Source organism: Choloepus didactylus, chromosome 11, assembly GCF_015220235.1.
Source record: "Choloepus didactylus isolate mChoDid1 chromosome 11, mChoDid1.pri, whole genome shotgun sequence".
NCBI classification, from domain to species: domain Eukaryota; kingdom Metazoa; phylum Chordata; class Mammalia; order Pilosa; family Megalonychidae; genus Choloepus; species Choloepus didactylus.
In genome coordinates, this window is record NC_051317.1 from 31,787,157 (window position 1) to 31,812,592 (window position 25,436).

The 25,436-nt window shown below is 42.1% G+C and overlaps 1 protein-coding gene across 2 annotated transcripts in view; it reads left to right on the plus strand.

Moving 5' to 3' along the window:
- Positions 1-25,436, plus strand: part of ADCY2 (adenylate cyclase 2) — a 510,848-nt gene that overhangs the window by 110,065 nt on the left and 375,347 nt on the right. For both annotated transcript variants that reach the window (XR_005210959.1, XM_037799254.1), the window contains exon 3: positions 6,366-6,527. Coding sequence is in view for 1 of the 2 variants with exons in the window: in XM_037799254.1 (XP_037655182.1) it covers positions 6,366-6,527 (162 nt within the window). In the remaining variant the exon portion in view is untranslated. The remainder of the gene's footprint in view (positions 1-6,365; positions 6,528-25,436) is intronic.

The following is a 25,436-nucleotide window of genomic DNA, read 5'->3' on the forward strand; positions in this document are numbered from 1 at the left end:
ACATAACTGACTCTAATTATCTTGCTGATTATGCTGATTTATACATTCTAGGAGAAAATAGAATAAATGGCAAACTTTGTTAAGATATTAGAGTTGAGGCACCATTTGAAAGAAAAAGCCAGAAGCTCCATCTTTAAGCGAGTATTGGCATATTCTGGAACTTTTTGCTTGTTATTGAACTCTGAAAGAAATAGGAACCACACTCTGTGAAATTGCATGGGCTTTTCGCCAGCAGCCTGAAATAGGAGCGACGCCACGATCGATCAGATCAATTTGTGTAGGCAAGTCAGGACCATTTCTGTAGCTGTGGTGCCCTCACTTAGGTTAGGCCTTGGCTCTTCTCCATGTTCAGGGTAACTTCCTTTCAAACAGTAGAAGAAGGAGAAAACAGTTTTATGAAATTATTTTGCATTCAAAAGCCATAAATCACCTTGATATTCTGGGCGCTTAAGTTTCTCCCTGACTCGGGGATGAGCCTGGGCTGTGCAGTAGACAGAAGGCACCTGAGAGCGAAGTTCCGGTTGGGTCTCCAGCATGAACTAGACATGTGACTGCGGAGCCCACTTCCCGTCCTCCGTGTCCTGGGCTTCCCCTAGCCCACCTCTGAAGAGGAAGTGGATCAAACCGTCTCAGTGGTCCTCCCGAGATCCATCATTATTCTATTGCACAATTCTGACCCTGCCTTGGTGACAGTCTACTCGGGGTCTCAGCACCAGGGACTTCTCATCACCAGGAAGCCCCCTCGCTGACCCTGGAGGCTGGCTGCCTTCTGGGAAGAAGATGCATTTTCTATGCAGAAGAACTTCCTGTGTGAGAAAGGACCAGGCTTTCTCTTTGCCTGGTGAGGTTTATTGTATCAGCCTCTTCAGAAGAGTCCTCCTTTAAGAGCTTGTGTTGCTGGGAAGGCCGTCTGAGCAGATTTCCCATCAGCTGAGTGCCCCTAGGAGAGAACCGAATCAGGGGCTAAAGGGACAACCCTCTGGGGCCCTGACGACAGAGTAGGAGCCCAGGAAATCCCGGCTGGTGGGGTAAAACTGGAAAGCCTGGCCATCCCTTCCTTCCGTCGATGAAGACTGGCTTCATGCCTTCAGGCCTGGAAGAGTCTTCTTTCTAGGACCCAAGTCCCCTGGAGATGGACAGAGCAGGAGGTGCCTGGGAGCCAGGGCTGTTTCCTGTTGTATCCGGTGTCTGCCTTGCCTGCCGCAGGCATCGGATCAATGCAATTGATCTAACTAGAGAAATGATAATTAAAAAATCAATGTGCTTGTCAGTAGTGGTGTGGCTGATAGGACCCAGGGAGAGAGTGGAACGTTTGTAGAATTTCTTCATTGAGTAGATGCTAATGATATAGATACGGGATAAGTCATATGAGAGTTCTTACGCAGGCACCAGATATTTATGGAGCGCCAAACACGTGGCAGGTCCTATCCTGGGCTTTGGGTGTTAGCCGTGGGTAAATGAAGCCTCGTCCTCATGGAGTCAGTGTGTGAGAGAGTGTGTGTGTGTGTGTGTGTGTGTGTGTGTGTGTGTGTGTGTGTGTGTGTATGTGGGTGGAGGGGAGGGGGAAAATTACCAAATCTACCAGTACCATAATGCTACGAATGGAAGAAGGAAAGCAGGTTCAGAGGATGGAGTGTGGATGAATGGGGAAGGGTGCTTTTTGTTCAGGGTGGTGGGTGAAGGCCTGGTAGGTGGTGGTCCTTGGGTGGAGAGAGGGAGCCAGGCAGAGGGACTTTGAAGACAGGGCACCTGGGAACGAGCTTGCTTAGCAAGTCCCAGAAATGCCAGGAGAGCCTCGTGGCTGGGCCAGGGTAAGTGAGGAGCCAGCAGGCAGAGCTGAGGTCGGGGAATCGCAGGGGGTCAGCTTGTGGGAAGCAGCTGCAGACTTCAGAGGGGAGGGCGTTATAAGACTTTGTCTTTGAACTGGGTCCAGGAAGACAGGTGGCCCTCCCGGTGCCTCCAGGCCCTTCTCTTTCCAAACTCAGAATGTCAGAATGTCTACAGAAGTATATGTGGTAATTGAAAGAATGGTAGAATTTCAAAGCTGTCTGGAATTAACCTGTTCAGACATTAGGATTTCAAACAAATGCTCAAGGTTTTACATTAGAAAAATATGTAGTTGTAAAAGCGGGGGTCTCTTTTGTAATTATTCAGTTTTCATACTTAAAATTATTCACTTAATACCCTGTCTAGGATAGAAGGTTTTTGCATAAATGTTATGTTTATAAATGACAAGAGCTTATTTTTAAATACTTCCCATAAATTTAGTAGATATTAGGAATCTGAAAGTATATGTAATTTTCCTAATGGTCTGTGACCAAGCAACAGTTGTTTTTCTCATTCCGAAAAGAAATCTTTCCTACAGCTTGGTGGTTCTCCACTGGGGATACCATTGTCCCCCTGGAAGACACTTGGCAGTGCCTGGAGAGAGACATTTTGGTTTTCACAAGTGGGCGGGGGGGGGATGTTTCTGGCATCTCGTGCTTAGAGGTGAGAGATGCTACTAGCCATTCTTAATCCCATTTTAACCTCATTCTAACCCTCACCCTAACCCTAACCCTAACCCTCACATTAATCCAAGTCCAAAGTACACAGGACAGTCCCCCACGACAAGGAATTATCTGGCCCAAATGTCAGTAACACTGAGGTGGAGAAACTCTGCTTAACGGAATCTGTATGTTCTTCAGTGTATTTTTTTAAAGGTGTCTGTTTTAGCTTCTAGTTTGCAAGTATTTAGTGTAACTGTTTCCTCTGATTTATAATGATTTTTGTAGATTATTATAATTTGTCGGAAATTATCCTGTAAACATAAACTAGAAGTTAAATATATACAGGTGAAGGACATATGATCATGTACTTGCAGTCTGAGCAATTTTGAAGTGACCTATTAAAATAGGTCCCATTTACTGAAGAAATTCCACCCCTGAGGAATCATGCGAGATGCTCTAAAGCAGTTGTTATATCAGCTGCAAAAAGTGCCTGCTGTCATTCCCATCCTAGGGTGGAAGATGGGGGTTTGTTATCAGTGCTTTGTTACGCCTTCTTTTTAAAATTTTGGTCTCTCTCCTAGTTAATGTGATTTGCATCTACTGGGGTGGGAAGCAGTGTGAATTGTTCACAAGAACAAGCAACAGGGTTAGATAGACTTCAGGATTCAAATTTGGGTGCCAACACTGAGTAGTTGGAGATATTAGGCAGTATCTCAGGTCTCTCATTTCTCTGGGCCGGGGCACCCCTAGTGTAAAGTGGGGTGAAGCTCATTAGCTCCCAGTGCTACTGTGAACACCAAATGAGATGACACATGCAAAGGGAGGTAGTGGTTTTAAAATGCAATTTGGGGTTCCCAGAGCTCCTGCTGCATGTTCTCTCCTTGGGAAGATGGAGTGGGAGACACACCCCAGCCTGCCAGTGTGGGTCACCACTTCCCACAGAAAAGCTCAGAGGACAACTGAAGAAGACAACAGTTAGCCTTAGGGTTAGGATTCAGTTTAGGGTTAGTGCCAGTATATAAGTAAGGGATTCTCAGGGTTAAGGGTAGGGGTGGATAAGGGCTATACATAGTGTTAAGGTTATTTTTATGGTTAGGATTAGAATGAGGGTAACAGGGTTAGGATTTGGGTACATATTAGTTTTAGGCTAAAATGAAGGGTTAGCTTTTGCATTAGGGCTAGGATTAGGTTTAGATTTAGAGTTAGTATATATGTAAGTTTCAGTTTAGGTTTAGGGTTAGACTTAGATTAGAACAAGTTTATTGTTAACATTATGGTGCTTGAGAAGTTTAGGATTATAATAACAGTAAAAGTAGAGTTAGGATTAGAATTAGTTTTATGGCTATGGTTAAAGTAAGATAAAAACACTGGTTTAGAATGGGGATAAGACTAGGGGAGGATTAGATTTAGATTTCATATTATAATAAAGTTATAAATTAGGGTTATTGTTACAGTTAGTGTGGGTTAGGTTTGATTTAGGATTGGGATTTATAAATTAAGGATAGTGTTAAATTTGGAGTTAAAGTTATTTGTTTAAAATTAGATTAAGGATAGTGTCAAGTTAGGATTAGTTGTAGAAATAGGGTTAGAATTAAGGTAGGATAGAGGAGAAGAAAACTTTTGGTTTAAAGATAGAGTTGATGTTATGATTGGGTTAGGGATAGGATAAAGTAAATTTGGATTTGGATTAATGTAAGTGTTAGGATTAGGGTTAGGGTGAGGGTTAGAATGAGGTTAAAATGGAATTAAGAGGTCAGATATTCCATTTAGAATAAAATTTAAGGTTATTTTAAGGTAAGGGTAAGTATTAAGGTTAGCTTTAAGTTAGGATAAGCGTTGGGATTAGGTGTAAGGTTAAATTTAGAGTGAGGGTAAGTGATTTAGCATTAGGGGAAGGGTTAGGCTTAAATAAAAATCCCTCAAAAGAGATGCCCCTTTGAAAAATGTAAAATAAGTGTCTTATATTGTAGAATATGGGGGACTTAGAGATAGACAGCAGCTAGTGAAGGGGGAACGGTAATCTGATAAGAACAGACAAGATATTGAGGGTGAATTTAATGATATGGGAATGCTCAGGTGTCACTGTGGTTCATAAATTTTCTTTTGGTATGGTAGGAGTATATTGGAAGAAATGAAATTATTTCAGGATATTTGTTTTTCCCATTGCTTTGTTTTGTTTTGTTTGGAAATATTTTTATTTGATAAAGTAATTTTAAAATAATTTTAAAAAAGAGAGATGCCCCATTTCTACTCATCTCCATTTTGCATTTTGGCACGTAAACTATGGGTAGCTTTCTGCCTTGGTTTTATATTCCGTATATGGAACAGAATGAGTAAAATGAATGTCCTGCTAAATAATAATGCTTTACTGAAAAAGGATTCATAGTCTTTTATTCTTAAAAAGGTAAAAGGAAAAAAATAAATAAAAAACAAAAAAGAATTTGCCAGACAAACGTATAGCCATGAAATCCATTTGCCTGCTTTTTGTTTTGTTTTGTTTTTGGCTGTGGGCCCTTGTGCATGTCGAGTGAGTTGGGGGGAGCTGGAAGGAAGTAGGCACATCCCTCTGGGGATGCAGGCTTCCCGAGGGGGGCCCTGGTCCCGTCCCCCCGCGGGCCCTGGGTGTCTCCTTGGCTATCCTGAGTGGCTGGAGGACACGCACACCCAGAGCTGCTGGCCCCCCGGGTCGCCAAGTCCCCCGAGCCGGGATCGGCAGTCCCTGCTCCCCTCAGCCCACGTGTGTGCGGATTCAACGGAGCTTTAGCTTGTGATGCCCCGAAGAAAACCAAAGGGCAGCGCTGTGGGTGGGGGGTGTTTATTTGTCTTCTGAACCTTGCCCGCGCGCTCTCGTCTATGACGGTTTTACACATGTAGCTTAGAAGACGCCTCTGTTGAATAGTGAGATGAGGATAGACAGTTGTTTCAGGATTTTAATATGCAGGGCAGATTCCTGTGAATCCTATGAATCGCAGATGGGAAGCAAGCCGGCCATCCACCCAGGCTTAGGCCTTGCGTGAACCCCCGGGGAGCAGAGCCCTGCGCCCTTGTGTGCTCTCCAGGCTCACATCCTGGCTTGCAACAGAACAGCTGCTGTGAAGTCCTCGCTGCTTCCGGCTGGGCTGGACTTTAGGGTCCCCTGAAAGGGACATGGGCCCGGCTTTCAAAGTCCGACAAGGTCTTTCCCTTGTTTCGTTTTTCTTTTGCAGAAGAGCTATGGACAGAAGCTCCTACATGCCCTTTTCCTATTCTCTACTCCCTATTCGCTTGAACTGGGTTCCTTTATTCACTTGGTTTTTATCACCTTTTTATCCTTTATGATGATCTTCTATGCTTGCTGAATAATGAAAATCCCTTTTCTTGCCTTCTAAGCCATTTTCTTTTCCAACCTGTGCCTTTCTCTAGGTTTTTTAAGTTTGTTTATTAAATATCTGTGCTCCTTGTATCCACGTTCATTAACCCTTCCAGGTATCACCCATCCACTCTTCCTGGGTCTCCCAAGAGGGTTTGATAAATAATTTACAGGGTCCACTGTGCGAATTCTAAAGCATGGGTACAATTCCTGATATTTTAGGACCAGCTATGCATCCATGCCCATGAAGTGCTCAGATTAACCTAAATTAGTTCAGAAACCCAAACTGGAAATCCCAAAATTTTGTTTTTTTTTTTAAAAAAAAGAAAGACTGTTTTACTCCATCACAACAGCTAGTCCTTCATTGTTAGCCAGTTGATTTCTTTTATATGCCATTTATTCTGCCATGATATCACTTCTTAACTGGGCATGGTTCACATCGTTTTGTGGGCCTCTGATGGGAAGGAAGAAGCAATACTGACAGGCCTGCATCCTCGGTGACACTCCCTGTCCTTGCCTCTCTGCAGGTGTCCTTCTTCCTCTTCATCATCTTTGTGGTGTACACCATGCTGCCCTTCAACATGCGGGACGCCGTCATTGCCAGCATCCTCACCTCCTCCTCCCACACCATCGTGCTGAGCGTCTGTCTGTCTGCAACGCCGGGGGCCAAGGAACACCTGGTTTGGCAGGTAGGTGCAACTTAGCATCGTCAGCAAAGACCACCCACATCCGGCAGGGGTGGGAGGGAGTGGGAGCGCCAAGCACCCGTCGGGGGACTGTGAATGGAGCCTGGAAGCTGCTCATTGTTTGCTATTTGAGGCTAACGCGGAGTCAGGCTGATGGGCAGCCAGCACCCCTCCCCACCATGCGTGGAATCAAGAGTCACCCAGCAGAAGAAACATTGAATAACCTTAGCAGGAAAATTGGATATGGCTACTCCATTTTACTTATTGCCGTATGGTGGTATGATTTTGATGGTAAAAAGCTCCTCCTATTATGCATTATAATTTAATGCTTTTATTTTTAAAGTGAAATAACTTATACAAGTAAATTCATAATGCTTTCCCACCTTTCTCTACTCTGATATCCTAAGTCTCCTCTTTACAGAAGAAAAAGGATTTCTCCATTTCTTAATTCACCAATAAGCCTAACGGCATTTAAAAAAAAAAAAGTTCTTTAAAATGCTACTATAGCAAATTTAGCTTTAGCAATAAATGGCATTTGAAAGAAACCATTCTACCTAATTAAATAAAAACATTTAAAAAGCTATTTGGTTTCCTGTTATGCACATCAGTAAACATCAGGATCGTTTATTTGGAGCGATTGCTATCGTTCTCTTATTATCTGTAAAAAAAGGGATTTTTTTAAAATTTTTACCTGATGGAATCAAATGCAACAAATACAGCCACAGCTGTAAGGCTGCAGGATTGGGTGAATTGCAGTTGTGAGCAGATCTGTGTCCTCGGAAAGGGGTAAAATCCTTTGTGTCATATGGGCCTCCTCGGGACTGAGAAACTGGGGTGTGATTCACTTCATGGTGTGTTTTATTTGGAAACTTGGTTTTGAACCGGATGTCTACACTTGAGTCTACAGGAACCTCTCTTAGTCTGAAAGCTTTCTAGGGATTCCCTTCTCAATATTGTCTCTTAGTGCTCAGATCACAACTTTCATTAATGGGAGCTGGAAAGACTTGTGTTTATCAAACGTGTTCTGTCTGCATTAAGTGAGTGCAAAGGAGGTGGCCTCTGATTTTACACCAGGGGCTCAGGTTTCACATTGGCTTTTGTGGGTAGTACTAAGCAGTGGAAAGCCACCTCAAGCCGGTAACCCTCACCCCGAGGGGAGCATGGAGACTGTGCAGTAAAGAATCGAATAATCAAATGCCTCCTTTTAACCCCATTGGTGAGGGATTCCTGTCCCAGGCTCTGGGGATGGCTGGACACTTGACACCCAACGCTGGACAGATGAGATGGACAGCAGTTCATTAGTCACGTGGTGCCCCCTGGTTCCCGCGAGAGGAGGGAATGGCTTGTTTGAAAGGTTCTGCTGGCTGGCAGGGCTACGCAGGGCCCACCAGGAACCATGCCTGGTCCCCTCTATCAGGAGGGCTGTTTGGCCAGGGCACCCAGTCCCCCGGGCAGAAGGAGAGAGGAACTTGCCATGCGAGGCCCTCCCGGCTTCCCCAGAAGTCAAGGCAGCCTTACACCACAAGGTGGACATTCTATTAAGGGAAAAAGTGGGAGAAAGGGTCTTTTTTACACCGGGTTCTGCCCCAGCTTTTATCTTTGTTTTTCTGCATTTCAGAGCCTCCCTAGGGGTATTTATGGAACATTTCTCCTTTCTCCCATAAGTTCCTCTCTTCACTCTTCACCCTCCCCTTTAATTGGGCACTTAAGCTCCACATTAGGTGGTCAAGGCACAGATAAGGTGGCAGGTATGTTTTGCAGTTGAATAAGTGCATCATGTGCTTGGTCAGTTTATGTCATGGGAATTACTGCAGCAAAGGCCTTTCCCACAGGCCACCGGGACACAAGGTATTTCCCGGCTCACAGCACCACGTTCCCAGTTTGGGGTCACCCTGGAGCACATCCCATGAATGTTTTGTATGTTTCTCTTCTTCCCCTTCATAGAAAAATAAGTATCTACCGGTGAAGATGTAATATAAAAAATATGTGGGCTATCTGGGAAGTGAGAAGTATAATAACAATGTAAGGATCAAATGGGATTAAAATTTTAAAAAGGAAGTGCTTTGCAAAGAACCTTGCATATTTAGGTCATTAAGCACTGAATTGAGTTGTTTATTTTTAAACATTTCCTTTTATTGCATTATTAGAAAACTTTGGGAAAAAAATGTACCTTTAATTTTTATTTACTCAAATTTCAAAGCCTACAAAGAAAAATGCTTCTTATCGATGGACAGCAAGACATGGAATAAAAATTTGTTATTCCATAGTGTTCCAAATAGTATTCCAAACTAATATTAAAAGGAATAGAACATAAGGTCAGTTTTCCATCCCTTTAGAAATAATTTCACAATGATTTCAAGAGCTCAGAAAAGCAAAAGATGCTAACAAATATAACATGGAAGGGTTCTAGCAAATAGCAAATAGTGAAGAAAAGAACTGTGCCTTTGACCACTGCTGGAAATATAGCCTAAAAATAGAACTGGCTCATGACGCAGGAGAAACACTTATTGAATTCCTTTTACCTGCAGTGTGTATAAATTAGAATGCTACAGATTTGGTGGTTATATTGTGGTGCTGTAATTATTTAAAGGAAAACTACTTAAAATAAAGGGCATTGATCTGATAGAAAGGAAATGGAACAAAAGTTCTTAATATGGATCTGTGCTAAACAAAATACAGTCTTTCTTTGATGGTTCAGAAAGCAGGGTGATATTGACCTTCATTGACAGGCCAATATCCTGTATCTCATCAATATTTTATTGTATTCATTTACTTATTTATATCTCTGTGGTCTTGTGTTCTATTTAATCAACAGATTATAAATCATCACCATTGCTGATTACATCGATGACCAAATAGCCTCAGGTTTAGCCATTCGGCACCCCTGCAAACTGGCTTCTGTGTCATTTCTAAGTCCCCATCATTTTCTGAGCACTTCCTTGCTTTCTGGCCCAAAAGTTGTTTCAGGCTCATCTTGTCCTTTCCCTGCCCCAGCACTGGAATCAGCCTTTTCTCCGAGGAGCTCTGATTCTTTTCAGTGGAGAATGGCATTCAGAAGCCAAGCTCTGGGCAAAAGGTGCTTCTCCTGTCTTTGGGGCATTGCATTTCCCCTCCAAGGCAAGACACAGACACAGACACACACACACATGGTTAGGTCTAGATTCATTTTTATGGATACATTAGGAATCCTGAGTTCATACTAATGTTTATATCCAGGTTTCATTCTGGTTTTCTCACTTTGCATGGTGGCTCCCTGGTCTCGTAGTGAGAAATTTGGCCCCATGATCCTTAATGTATTTGCTTATTAACCCTGGATGTAATGAATCTCTTATCTCAGTTGTCACCCTTTGTCCCCCATAGATGCCTCCTCAGGCTCTGAATCCCCCTGCCCGAGCCCCCCACCCCAGTGCAAGTCCCCCTCAGCCAGCTCGGGCTTTGTCGCCCTTGGACGACTGTCTTCCTCGTGCCCTGTTGGTGCAGACCCTTTCTTACTCTGCTGAGCCTGATGACTTAAGAACGGAATTGTGCAGGGAGGAAGGAGAAGGAAGAGACAGGAAAGGAAAGAGGGGTGAGTGCTAATACCTTTAAAACAGAGAGTTTATTTGTTGGAGAAGAAGAGACATTTTTCAGTTATTCCTATGATTCACTTGATATTGTCCCCTGCAAGATGTCTGTCTAGAAATTATTAAGGGATTCTGGAACCCCTTAATAATAAGAGGAAGAAAATATTTAAATATCAGTGAACTTACAAAAGCAGTTTTATACTGTTCGTTTAGGAAGAACATATTATTGCTCTATCATAAGTTTAGCATAAGCACCAAAAGCCCTTAGCAATTCTGATGACTAGAAAATAAGAATTTTACTTGTGTCAGGAGGGTAACAGGCACTTGAGTGAAAGTTCCAAGAGAGCAGCAAGGAGTTTTTCTTGCTTATGAGTATGTCAGGGAAAGGGAAATTGATATTGGAAAACAAAAAGCTTCCCACCAGCTGGTGCTGCAGTGGCAGCCTCCCGCTTCTCCTGCCTTGGGGAAGTGTCCGTCACTCAGCGATGAGATGAGTTGAGGAAAATGGCGGGAATCATGTCTTCCGGCGTGGACAGTGGGTCCATCAGTGGGAATCCTCAGGCAGGTCTTGAGGGCTGTGCAGGAGGGGAAGTGCCTCATTCATCGTGAGCATGCAACCCACCTCTTGTCCATTGGCTTTGCTTTTACTGGCCAGGATCACTGAAGACCTGATCCTCACCACCCTCAAGGAGCTTTCCAAATATTCCTTTTTGTATCATGATTCCATTTTGAATTTGAAAGTTGCTCGCTTTTCTTGCATTTTTATTTCCCTGATATTTGTAGCACGTTCTGAATTTTCATTTCCTTTGTCTTGTATTTTCCCTTGAGAGAGGGGAGATTTGAATATAGATTTACCTAAGCGAGCCAGTTTTGTGAGAATTCATATTAAAGGAGATAAGCTAAGGAGTGCTTGCTGATTTTCTAATTGGACTATTCATATTTTAGAGAAATTTTACAGGATTCCTTTACACTGTGGATTCTTTAATCTGTTGAAGTCATGATACAATTTGATATTTTGCTCCTAAAATTGACAGTGTGGCCTGCCCTCCATGGTAAGCCTGTTATCAACAGTAACATGGATTTGCTATGTAACTGATTCTTTTTAGGGGTAATTCAGGAAGTGTAAAATGGAGTCGGGAATTAAATTACAGTTAAGATCTAATCTGAGATGCTCAAAGGAAAATCAGTAGGTTGCCAGCTGCCCGGTTTCTGGCTGTAGAAGAGACTAATTGTTAGGAATTTGGATCTCTGCTCCTACTTTTGTCTTTGGAGAATTGCTTGATATTGTTTCCACAAGGACAAGAAAGGAGAGTGTGCCACTTTCTATTTTGTTTAATACCAAGCTATTGATTGATGATACCCATATGCTATTTTAGCAAGCTATGGTTTACCTATTCTAAAGGCATTATAATGTGAAAGGAATGGAGTTAAGGGTGGAGAAGATGTAAAAATAGAAAAGGGCCCCATGTGACTAAATCCTAAAGTAAATCTAAATGGATTTTACAGTCCTTCTCTCTTTTCTCCCTGCTATCTCTCCTACAGCCTGAAACATGTGCTTCCTTCTATAAATGGCAGGAGAATTGAATACTCATTCCACCAGAGAGAGTTTTGGTTGGGCAAGTAAACATAATAAATAAATATAAATAAACACATAGTAACACATAATGCAGGACGTCTAAACACTTTAAAAGGCTCTGGCAAGTTCTCAGATAAAAATATAAGAATGTTTGAGACAATGAAATTTCATGTTGGTAATTAACAATTCAACTGTAATGGTGGAATGAGGCCTAGATTTATTTTCTAGCATTTCCAGAGATGCTTTTGCAGGGGATTGAAAGCACAGAGATTCAGGGAAGCCCTGTCAGACTGTGGATTTTGTCTTGGGGATTTGATCAATCCAAGGAGTGTCAAAAAGAAGTATTTCTTTAAAAATTAAAAGTGAAGATCATCTATTAGCTGTCTGTATCCTCTTATTGATTCTACCATCTGAGTCCCATGTACTTTGTCCACCTGAAGAAATGAATGTCAAGTAAGATACTTTATTATAGGTGGATTAAATGATGGCTGAAAGGTTTATTTTACTGCTTGTTGGAGATTGAATCATGCCCCCCACAAAAGGCATGTTCAGGTCCCAACCCCTGGTCCTGTGGGTGTGAACTCACTTGTAAATAGAATCTTTGAAGATGTTATTTGTTAGGATGTGCCCAAACTGAATGAAAGCGGACCTTAATCTAGTATGGCTAAAGTCCTTATATGCAAAGGAGATTGGTCACATGGGGAAGGAGCATGGTCAGCAGCCAGAGGCCAGAGAAGAGAGAAAGGGAAAAAAGAGAAGACATCATCCTGTGTATTGCCAAGTGATGGAACAGCCAAGGAACCCCCCAAATTACCTTCCAGCCAGAAGATACCAACCCTGGAATGAAGCAAGTCTTCTAGCTTCTGAGATTGCAAACCAATAAATTCCTGTGTCAAGCAACCCATTGTATGGCATTTATTTTAGCAGCTAGGAAACAAAAATCCTGGTTGGCATCTTGACAATTGGTTTTCTTCATACTTCAATCAATCCATGCATCTTTATTCCATTATATACAAATTTCTGAGGCTCCGTCCATTTCAAATATTTACTTTAAATGGAGATACTTAGCATGTGAAAAATCTTGATTCTAAGCATCTATGAAAACATCCATAATTTAAATATACACACACAGGAGATAATGAGAAAATCAGCATTCCCTGATAGGGAATCCCACGTGAAATTTTCCTTCAATGAACTTTCAGGTCCGAATGATGAATCTGATAAGTTACAAGAACTTGAGAGAGATAATATCTGTTCTCTCAGCCTGCCAGGGCTGCTATGACAAATACCACACAGTGGGTCACTTAAGCAACAAGCATTTATTGGTTCACAATTTCAGAGGGTAGACATCCAAAATCGAGGCACAGGCAAGGCCTTGCTTTCTCCCTGAAGTCTGTAGCCTTCTGTTCCTGGCTTGCTGCTGGCTTTGGGATTCCCTGGCTCGCATCTCTGCCTCCAGTCAAATGGAGATCTCTTTCTTCTTGTGACTGCTCTTCTGGTTTCCACTGACTTCCAGCTTCTTCCTGTGGTCTTCTCTTTATCAGGGCTCCAGGAAAACGAATTGAGGTCCACCCTCATTCACTTGGTCTACAACTGTTCTAGTTTGCTAATGCTGCTGAAATGCGAAACACCAGAAATGGATTGACTTTTATAAAAGGGGTTTGTATGGTCAGACAGTTACAGTCTTAAGGCCATAAAGTGGCCAAGATAACACATCAACAATCAGGTACCTGCACTGGAGGATGGCCAATGGCGTCCGGAAAACCTCTGTTAGCTGGGAAGGCACGTGGCTGGCATCTGCTCCAAAGTTCTAGTTTCAAAATGTCTTTCTCCCAGGACATTCCTCTCTAGGATGCAGATCCTCAAAAATGTCACTCTTAGTTGCACTTGGGGTATTTGTCCTCTCTTAGCTTCTCTGGAGCAAGAGTCTGCTTTCAATGGCCATCTTCAAACTCTCATCTGCAGCTCCTGTGCTTTCTTCAAAGTGTCCCTCTTGGCTGTAGCTGCTCCTCAAAACATCACTCAAAGCTGCACTGAGTTCCCTCTGCCTGTCAGCTCATTTATATGGCACCACTGATCAAGGCCCACCCTAAATGTGTGGGGCCATGCCTCCATGGAAATATCCAGTCAGTGTCATCACCTACAGCTGGGTGGGGCACAGCTGCAAAGAAACACTCAGAGAAATCTAATCAAAACTGATAATGTCTGCCCGCACAAGATTACATCAAAGATAATGGTTTTTGGGGGACACAATGCATTCAAACTGGCACAACACCTAAACAGGATCTTAGAAGATCCTTTTCACAAATGATCCCATACCTTAGCTAACAATACGTCTTCAAAGAGTCCTATTTACAAATGGGTTCACAACCACAGGAACGTGGATTAAAATTAAGAAGACATCATTTATTGTGAGACATGAGTCAATCTACCACATATGTGTGACTTCACTTTGGCAATAACTTTTCTCTGGTTCTTAAGGAAATCTCTTTAAAGAGTAAGGAAAAACTCAACGAGTTCATGCAGTGGATGGAGGACGCACTGGTAGTGACAGTTAGACATGCCAAAGAGTCAGAACTGTGGCTCATCCTAGTTTTCTGTAAGTGGGAAGAATAGCAATGACTTCTTCCTGGGATGGCAGAGATGATGAAGTGAGATGATAAGTGAACAGCGTTTAACTGGGCCAGCCACATGGTTCATGCTCCAGGATCATCAGCTGTTAATATTGCTGACTGCTTGTTGATAGTGCCAACAACATGCGCATTCTGTTTGCAGAATGTAACAGACTGGGCAGGCAGGGGAAGAGCAGAGGAAGGGGAAACCCATACTATTCTGTGTAGCAATAATCACAGCATGCCTTCTATGAGGAGACCGTGTGTCAGTTTCTGCCTCACCTTGGGGGTGTGAGGTCCTGCAGGCTGCACTCTGGATTTAACCATCACTCATCCTTCTCAGCAGCTTGTGAAGTTCTTGGCATGGCATAGAGTGTGGGATGGCAGCCAGAGCAAGCCTTTTGGTCTCAGGCAGGTCTGGGTTTGGACTCAGATTCTTCTACCATGTAGCTTGGCTGTGGATGTAAATATGGACCATCCAGATCTTCTTCAAGGAAAGATTGGTGCAGCAATTGGGAGGGTTGTTGGTGGCCAGCTTTCATCTGTCCTCCCTTTGGGACTATCTCAGTTGCAGAGAGCTTCGGGGTCCAAGTTCCTGCTCTTCTTAGGGTGACCCATATCCCTTATTGATTGAGGTAGGTGTATAAATCCCAGCCATTTGGGCCCCATCACAGATGGGCCATTCTAGCTCTGGAGCTGTCCGTGGATTGGGCTGCAACTGTGAGCTCTAGATATCAGCTCAACTCCCCTTTGTCCAGTCATCAATCCCAAGGGCACTCCTTAATACACACTAAACTCTGTTTTGGAATGTGCTTCCTGGAGAACCCAAACTTCATTCTGCATGAACTTTGCTGAATCCTTTAGCTTACTCTGTTTTCGCACCTGTAAAATGTCAAGCCATGGCCACCTCTGTGGATGGTTGCTGGCCTTGGTGCTGATCACATGAGCTAACTTGTAGGAGGAACTTGAACCGAGCTGGGCTGGTACGTAGCCCTCAATGAATACTACTGCAAGTGGCAGCAGTAGTAATGTATTTTGCTAAGTTTAAATGATTATATGGGAGCTAAGAGAAATGGAACATAAAAATACTTTATAGAATATAGTAATGATGGAAGCACAAGCAACTTCATGGAGTTTGAGTAGGGCAACAGTTGGGTGTGAAATGCCCTCAGGCCCCAAGTTCAATTCCAATTGCCCCAAAGACCATCCTGCAGTGTGCACTACCCAGGCTCAAGGCAGTGAACTTCACTGTGGGAGGGTCACAGAATCCCAGGCTCCATTTGTGAGTGGAGTTCTCATAATACCTGAGTGTCTAAGCTCCTGGAGGTTAATGCAGCACCTGGCTTTTGGAAACCCTTGAGATGTAGTTCCCTGAGTTCACCTCTTGGGAGGAGTAGAGAGAAAAATAAAAGATTAGCATTTATTGGGTCACTTGCCAGCTGTAGAGCATGGATTCTCATGCCACCCCCTCTCTTGGAGATTCCCACTTCTGTTCCACCACCAGTCTGGTGCTATGTCCTTTTTCCCTCACTACTGCCAGCCCCATTAGCTAACCATCCTGGGTCTCAGGTTTTTGACTATGAGGCTATACTGCTCCATCTTTTTGAATCTCTCCCACCATACCCAGCTGAGATACCAACACTCACCACTGGACTGCGTTTTCACCCCTCTGCCTCCATGGGTTGCTGCAAACCCCTCTGTGTATTCTCCAAGGCCTGAGAGTCCTGTGGGTTCCCTCTCTCTTGCCTGATCAGGTTGTGCTAAGCTGTTTGTGCACAGAATATGAAGACGTCTCCTTAGGAGGTAGTTGTGGTGACACACCAGATAATAGAGCAAAGCTAGAAGACTTCAGAGTGAGGAAACATGCGAATTCACCCTTGTTTAAACAAAGCTATCATCCATAGGGCAAGCAAAAAAAAAAAAAAAAAAAAAAAACATAAAAAAAGAATTCCTGAGGGGTGGCTCCAAGTAGGCAGGGCAATAAAACAGCTTTCCTTGGCTCATTGCCCTACACATTCACATTTAAAAAATTGGTAAAAAAAAAAAAAAGGATTCAAAAGGTGTTCAGGGAATACACTACATCCAGTCACTTGTGAATTCCCTCTTGTTTGTAGTAATCTTTTCACTTGATTCTCTTAGGTTTTCCATGTATATAATCATATCATTTGCAAATTTCTAATTTTTAAAACCTCCCTTTCCAATTGCTTTGCCTACTACCTCTAGGAATAATTACTGTAACAGACTACACTCCTGTCTAGTTTGTATGCAGGAAGATTAGTCTTTCCCTTGTAAGGATTACACTGTCTCTTGGGGTAAGCTTAAGACAAATCAATTTTATAATGTGAAGGAAGTAACCATCCATTCCTATTTAGAATGGTTTTGTTTGTGTGTTTGGTTTGTTTTTGTTTTGAAGACTGGATCTTGAACTTTGTGTGAAAAGGTTGTTTTTGTTTTTGTTTTTCCTTTTTGGCAGCACCCATCCAATCCAAGATTGTATGACTTCTCTCCTTTTGTAATATTGAACCATCCTTGAATTTCTGAAATACAGCTTAACAGGTCATGCTGTGTTTTTCTCTAATGTTATGCTTGATTCTTTTGACCATTAACTTGAGGATCTTGTGTCTAGCTGGACAACAATATGAGCAAATAATTCTGCCACACTGGCCTTGGGTCAGGGACAGTTCTGAGAGTTTTACATGAATGAGCTCATTATTCTCAAATGTAAATATATATCACATTGCCTTAAATACAGCTCCCTTTTTGTCCTGTTAAAGTTCTTCTGTTTAGATTTACTTTCTCTCCTGGGGTTTGGAGTTTGTTTATGTCAAAGATATTTTCTTATAAATACAGCCTCTTTCATCCAGTTTTTCAGTGGTGTTTTCATGGGTTGAGTAACCTCTTTTCATGGTTTCAATTTCCACTGTCCTTTTGGTTACTTGTCTCTGGGTAGTTTCTCATTCTTGTTATTAATCCTTTCTCCATTTATTCCTAGTAGTTTGTTTATTTTACTTTATGTCTCCAATTAAACAGTTTTGTGTATAGTTATTATTTTAATTGATTTTCTGATTTCTGTATTTTCATTTTCAGTTTATTTCTTTGGTAATTTATTCTTTTGGTTTACCTTGATTTATATTTTTGTTTTGGCTTTTAGGCCTAACTTCTTATGTGAGGTGCTTCATCCATTTATTTTTTTATCTTTTGTTTATTAATATAAGTATTGAAGACCCTACACTTGCCTCTGAAACCTGCTTTAGCTCTATCCCTTATGTGTTCATTATCCTCATTTTCTGGATATTTTTCTATTTGCTTTGAATTTCTTATTGAATCAAGAGTCACTTTTGTTGTTATTATGTTCTTCTATTTTTGGGTGATAGGGGATTTTTCTTTTCTAGTTTCATTATTAATTTTAGTTTTTTGCATTAAGCTTAGATGATTGTTTATACTCTTTCTACTTTTTAGAATTCATTGAAGTATCATTGAAGATCATCTAAGGCTGGCCTGGATTATTTTTCCTTACACCCAAGGTGATCTTTCTGCCTGGCTGACCAGTGGATTCTTTATTTCTGAAGATTAGCAACTCTACTAAGATCTGATTTTTTAAAAAATCAATCTTTTTGGCTTAGCTTTCCCTTTTCCAGAGTATTCTTTTAATAGAACCACCTACAGCAACAGCTCCTTGTACTGCTACTGTTACTACTGATTAACATCATTGTTTGCACTAGCACTGATGGAATCGCTATACCAAATGATTTCCAAGTAGTTTTGAGTTTCTCCACAGCCATTGGAGAAACAAACTGTGAGATCGCCCTTGCTACAGAGATGGACTGCTTCCTGAAAATATGCCTTGACAATGTCAATCACCCTTAGTCTTCTGAACCAACTGGATCTGGGAGGGCTCCCATAAACAGTCCTATAATTGAATACCAGGGCGTGGCTTTTACACCTCTACAAGTGTCTGTCAGTTTGAAGAAGTATATCTTCACTGTCATTCTGACATCTGTGGCCAGTAAGGTATTTTGTCTGTGAGTGTTCTCCCTCTGGAAGATACCAGGGCTTGCTTTTGGTAGCCCATGTACCCATTTTGGAGTCTGGGATTCTATCTATCTCCTAAATACCTATGTGTTTCACATTCTCCTTGGTACTTCTCGATAATTTTCAGGAGGAGAAGAAGAAATGCTGTATCATGTATCAAACTGGAAATATTTCCTTTAGTTTCTAACATTTTCTTTGATTTCCGAATATTTTGTCTTTTATGCCATCTCTGAGCCTCAAACTCTAGGTCTAGATTTTGAGCTGTGGTGAGCAGGGAAAGAAGAAGAGATACAGAGACCAAACACAGCTTTCACAGTACAGAATAGTCCTCTAAGATTTCTAGCCATGCATTTATTGGTCTTTGTTTTATTAATGGTCTAGAAGGTCTGAGTTTCCCTGTTTTAAGGACTCTTCCTAAAAAGCCTTGTAGTCTAATCCCCAAGCATTCCCACTTCTCTTCCCCAACATTGAATTGCTTCTGCCTGGATAAACAGCAAGTTGACTGGAGCAGAGTTAAGGTGGTGAAAGGATCGGTGTTGTCAGTCCGAATGATCAGTGGAGGCTCAGTGATGTGGAGATGACTGGTGGACACCTTCCCTGTGCTGCTACAGCACCCTCATCCCTGTTACTAGTATTTCTTTTACAGTGAGCATCACACATTTCAGTGTGCCTAATTGTCTGTACCTCCTGCTCACTGTCTCTTCTGTCCCATATACTCTGGGCCTTGAGATGAGTTTCTGAGATCTGTGGCAGGAACCAAGGCTTTTAGATATTTGTATTCATCACAGCACCAAGTGCCACGCTTGTTACATTGCTACATGCTTGCTACACACTTGTTTCATCCATGCATTTGTTACATTGAACAGATGCATGGATGAATAAATGTGAGGGTGATAGAGTGAATGAGCAGCGAGTGATCAAGCAAAGGGACATGGTAAATAAGCATCTGGCCCTCTTTGATATCACAAGAGCAGTAATCACCAGATACTGAAACCACTGTATCTGAGCACAGCAGCCAAAGCAGAGGTGGACGAGCGAGTGGTGTCCTTTAAAGGTGATTACCCAGAGTGACAACAATCCTGGCGTCTTCAGTCCTTTAGGTTAGCTGCTTGTTTTCCTCAAGAAAAGTCAGATCCTTACATAGATTTTAAATCCTTTTCTGAGATCTCCAAATTGATAGTATTAAAGAGGAATCAGAGGAAAGAGACAAAGATGATTGAAGAACTAGCATAGAGGATATATAACATAAAGATCAAGCAACTGGGATTACTCACTGTAGACAAAAAAGAAAAAAAAAAACTGGTGCCAATGATAGTAACCTACCTACAGAAGGAACATTGGCTGGAGGCCTTATTTCAAGCAATCCCTGCAGGATTTATATCTGAACCAACAGAGCTTGCCTCATTTTAGCTATTCACCTGGGTAGACGAGGTCACCAATTTGATTTCCTATTCATGTAGAAATAAAGACATTTTTCAAAAACCCTATAAGGGATCCTGAGGCCATGAATCTCAGGTCAGCTGCCTTCCACATAGCACAGGACGTCTTGTCAATGAAGTACTTAATGCCTCAAGCTACACATTGTATGACTCTGATTTAAGGCTTATCAACAGGTTGAAAATGGTTGATTTTTTTATTAAGTGAAAAGGAGGTTCTCGGAGGCAGAGCTTGGCTTTCATTTGGGAGCCCTTCTGCTGAAGGATGTCCAGACTCTGAGAAAATTCCACATCCTCATGGGGCAGAAGCCTCATTTCACAACGACAGTGGTCCCCCAGTGGGACACGGTCCACTCCTGGCCAATCTCAGGCCCGCAGGATTGGAGGTGACAGGTGTTGAGAACGAGGTGGTGGGTCCCAGCAGAGAGTCACCTGTGCCCTGAAAAACCTTTCCTGTACGGGTGGGATACATAAATATCCTTGTCATCCTGCATAGCTGGTTCAGCAATTGATTGATTCAGGTGACTGTCATTTTGATTACTTCCCTTAGAGAACCTTCTCAGAGGACTCTAAGAACCAAGGTCCTACGACCATGATATCTTAACTATCTCATTGCAAGTCAGTTTCCAAACATTTTCGGTTCCTTTTGTTGCATGATCTGGCATACCAAAACACCTTCTGGATGCTTCTATGAACTGGAGTTTGCCTTTATAGCTTTTTGGACTTTTGTAGAGTTTTGTTCAGTCATAGCTTTTTCTTATTAAAAAAAAAAGGGCTTCACATTGATCAGAAGTTTTAAGGGTAAAAATTATCATTTCTAAACAAAATTTGAGTAAAAGTAAGTACATGGGTTGCACATTTACTTCCTCCATCTCTGTCTCATATGGAATTTAGAGAATTTAGTGTTTTCTTGATAAAAGGCTTAAGTAGATGTTCAGAAATTTTATTCTGCTTTTAGAGTAGATTCGTCGTACGGAAAATCTTACGAAATACTTTGAGCTTACAGTTGGATCAATTTAAGATTCTCATTTCTTATTTAACACAAATGTAAATCTAATGTTTATAATATCCACAGAGTAAAACTATTTCCATTTTATTGAATACAATTTAAAAATCATCACGATAATCTCTGGCTCAAGTTCAAAATATATGTTTGTCTTAAATATTTGTCAACTAGTTATCTCTGCTGCAGAGCCCCACAGTTATTTCAAACAAAGCATCCCCCAGACTCAACTCATCATGTTCCCATTTATTGTGCCCGTCCTCTCTGTGAATGGCACCGTTCTCTCCCACCTGCCCAACCTTTGCATTGGAACTCATCCTGTCTTCTTCTCAGGGACACTCACCCACCCATCCATCAGGCACTTGATTCTGCTCATTGTGCATCGCTTACTCTTTCTTATATCAGGCTCCTGCTTTTTAACCAGTCACCACTGACCCCTGATGAGGACATACCAATTGCTCTCAGAGGATCCAGGAGCCATGGAACTGGCCCCCAGCCTCTCCCACACCTATTGGAGAAAGAACCCTAAAACCCAAGTCTGCCTTTTTAATACATCAATGACAACTCATCAGTGGCTTCTGAGTACATGCATAATGAAATAATGCATCTCTCGGGACTGTGTGCAAGGCCCGGTGTGCCAGGCCCAGTGTGCCAAGGCCCTGGCTGCTTCTGCAGCCCCACTCCCACCTCCCATGGCGTGGAGTTGGTGCTTAGCTAGGTTACCTGCCTCCAGTCACCTTACCTGTCTGTCCTCATTCTGGAGCACCTTCCCATTGTCATCTGCCTAGTGACCCAACCGAGGAAGCTCAAGGACTGTTAGCTTGTTCCAGACACCAGCGTTTGAGCTTCCAGAGCCTGGTCCTGACCGCATCTCGTTTGGAGTAACACAGTGCTCTCTTTTCTGACCCCTGCATTACTGGAAGCTTCTTGAGAGAAGGAACTTGGTCTTCGAACTCTGGTCCCTCCTAGGCACCTGGCAGCTTATTAGATGCACAGAATGCTGCTATTCTCTGTATCTAACATGGTGAGCCTCAAGCTGTAGAACCTGGAAAGCTTCTGTGTGCTGTATGAGCAAAAATAGAAGATAAATTCTTTTATAGAATATTTTTGCTGAATCCCCCAGACCTAGTTTTCCTCCTTCCCAAAGATAGCATGGTGTGTGATGGAAAGAACATTGATTAGGGATTCAGAAAGAACTGGGCTCAAATCTCACTTCTGCATGAGTTGGTTGTATGAATTTTAGGAAGTACTTTAGCTTCTCTGGCCATTTGCTTACTTATCTGTAAAGGAGGACCTGTGACAGAATAGGACTGAGGAAAAAGGCCTGACTCCCGTAAGTGTCCAGTAAATGGCAGCTATTTATAAGGTTGTGGATTTCCAGGCATTCTCTCTCTTGGGCTTACTTCTTTGTTATTATTCAGTAACACATACATAATCAGCTTTTAAAGTTAGGAGAGAACTGTGGCCTGAGATATTTAAATGGACTTAAATACTCTGCATCAACCACGATGTCCCTGGGTGGTTTTGAAGAGCAGCTAATGGAGGCCTCCTATAAACCTTAAGGAGGAGTGCAACACCCTATCAATTAGATCAACAATTATACAAACAAAAGGAGAGCACACAAATGGGAATAACTGGTTTTCCAAGCTAATTTCTTGAAGGAAAAACTTAATTACATTGAATTAAATTGTATTATTTTTATAAATCAAGTTACGACTCTAATGAATCTGTCTCTTGTAAGTTTATGCAACTGGTTAAACTGATGTCAATTGAAGTTCCTTAATCCATCTAGCAGACACATATTGAGTGACAGCTACATTCTGGGTCCTTTTCTAAGGGTTACCAAAGTGAAAAAGAGTAAAAAACTAAACAAAACCAAAAAAACTCTCAAGCACCTTGGCATACACTAGGACACCTTTAGGTCTGATCTGACATCCAGAAATGTGGATTTGTCACCATTTACAAAGAGTTTTTATTTGCCCTATAACAGAATTCTTCACTAAATAATTCACCATTGTCAAGATGTTCTTACTTCACCTGATTCTGTGTTTAGAACATAACATTTAGGATGATGGCTAGACCCACCAGTCACTCAGCCAACAGGGCTCACCAGTAAAATCATCAGCAACAAAGAAAGGCTTGTATGTGTTCTAGAAGAGGAGTTGGTAATCTTTGTCTGGGAAGCACCAGGGAATAAATATTTTCAGATTCACGGGCCATGTGGTCTCAGTGGCAGCTTCTCGAATCTGCTCCTTGTAGTGCAGGAGCAGCTGTGGGCCATATGTAAACAAATGGGCGTAGCTGTGTTCCAATAAAACTTTATTTACAAAATCAGGCAGTGGCCTGACATGGCCCATGGGCCACTGTTTGTCAGCCCCTGTTCTAGATTAATAACTGGTAATCTTATTTCCTCTCCAACTGTAATAATTTATCACCCTGCAAAATCTTTAAATGTCTCTATTAACATACTGTTACTAAACACTTTTTTTTTCCAAAAAATGCATAATGTACAACTTTTAGAAATATACCCCCCAACACTTTGTTTTATGAGCCTCAGAATAAGCCTCACTCACATTAACACTCCAGTTTTTATTTAATTATCTCATCACCTCCACACTTACTGCAAGACTTAGGGGGTTTTATTTGCTCTCATCTCTGATTTCAGCTGTGCCCCGAATGTGTCTGAACATCATCATCTCCTGGATTTCAAGAAGATGCTTCAAATTTTATGTCACACATTTATGTTTTTTGACATTTTTTTAACTGGCCAGGAAATTCAGGCACACTTGCCATAAATTTTTCAGCTTGCGAAGTCCTGGTTAACATTTCCCCAGAGTGTCTCCGAAGGAGCTGAAGGGAAAAATTCCAGGAAATGGTGGTTGGAACAGGGTTTGGCTGAGTCTGCTTGTGGTGAAATAAGGCTGCACTTGTATTTTACTAAAGGGTCATTGACTGATAAGGCCTCTGCTGCAGTCCCACCTCTGTTTTTTTCTTTTCAAGTCCAAACTGAGGGAGGGATCCCGGGAAGACCAGAGCTTCCTTCAGGAGAGAAGGCACTCAAGGATTTTCATGCCGTGTCTTGGGATCATTGCCACACTCTGCTTATTCGTTGTCAGGTTGAATTCTCTTTGCTGAGGATTTCTCTTGGTGCTTGTGTTTCATTTATAATTGCCTGTTTTGGTCAACTCTCCTGACCATTGTGGATGATACAGTTACATAAATATCAGTTATTTGATCCTTCTCTGTGCGCATGTTTTCTTTTCTGTTTTCCTGACATAACCACAAAATGATTCTGGCTTCTGATACAACCTACCCTCATGGGGTCCTAAAAGACCCTTGAGATATTTTGTTTAGAATGTCTGAAAATTTAGCCTGCAGAGTTGGCGTCTAAAAATAACATTTAAGCTGACTGGCAGCATGAGTGCTGGAATCTGCAGATGGCGTGAAATGCAAGGCTTGTAAAATGAAAATATGTTCACACAACTATAAACCCTTCCCCATTTATTAAAGGTCTGGCTGAAACACATGCTCTTGGTAGACACCGTAGGCTGTTGTGTCGGGGGATGCTGGAGACAGAGGGTGTCTGTGGTTTAGCAAGGCGCTTGGCAAGAGTCTGCTTGATGCCTTTGAGAAGAAGACAGAGGACAGTGGTCGCTGGGAAAGCAGTGGTCGCTGGGAGGGCTCATTACTGCAGTGGACCAAACGGTGTCCCCCTGAATCCTCGCCCCTCAGAACCTCACACGTGACCTTGTTTGAAACAAGGGTCTTTGCAGGTGTAATTTAGACTCTGCAGATGAACTCATCCTGGACTTAGGTGGGTCCTAAAACCAATGCTGGTGTCCTTGTAAGAAAGGAGAGGGAGATCTGAGACACCAGCACGCTGGGAGAAGGCTGCGTGAAGAATGAAGCAGAGACGGAGTGGTGCGTCCACAAGCCAAGGAAGACCCACAGAAGCCAGGAGAGGGGCATGGACTGGATTCTCCTCCAGAGCCTCCAGGAGGAACCAACTGTGTGGCCCCTTGATTTGGGACGTCTGGACTCCTGAACTGCAAGAGAATAAATTCCTGTTGTCTTTATGTCTTTAGCCACCAAGTTGCAGTAATGTGTTACAGCAGCCGTAGGGAACTGATGTGGTCTCTGATGTAGCAATCATTTCCGCAGTGTGTCAACATGAAAAGAAGCCTTCACATGCCTGTGGCAGGGTGATCCCTGACTCGACCTATCTCACGTTTTAAATCCAAGGCTTGTTTGGGGACAGGGTAACGCCCAGAACAGCCCTATATAATTTTTGATGGCATGGTCTGCAGGAGATACTGATTATGATGGAAACAGAATAAAGACCTAGTGGGAGTTTTGTCCATTTAGAACATGTGATAATTAATTTAAGATTAAATTTACTTTGAATGGATGAAGTCAAAAGATGATCTGTGTATAAGCACAAAAAAGGAGAAGTATGGCTTGACAGAATTTCTTATGAAAAAAAAGTAAGGATTGTAATTGGCTCTAAGTTGTATGCAATTCACTCAGACTAAAGCAAAATTGTCAGTGCTCTCTGAGATATTTGTCTTTAAAACAGAAACAAAAGGAAGAGTAAAATATAAACAGAAATACCTTTATCTTAAAGTCTTTACTATGACAAGCAATTATTTCCAGAAAATGGACTGAAAAAACTAACTGATGAACGTTTACT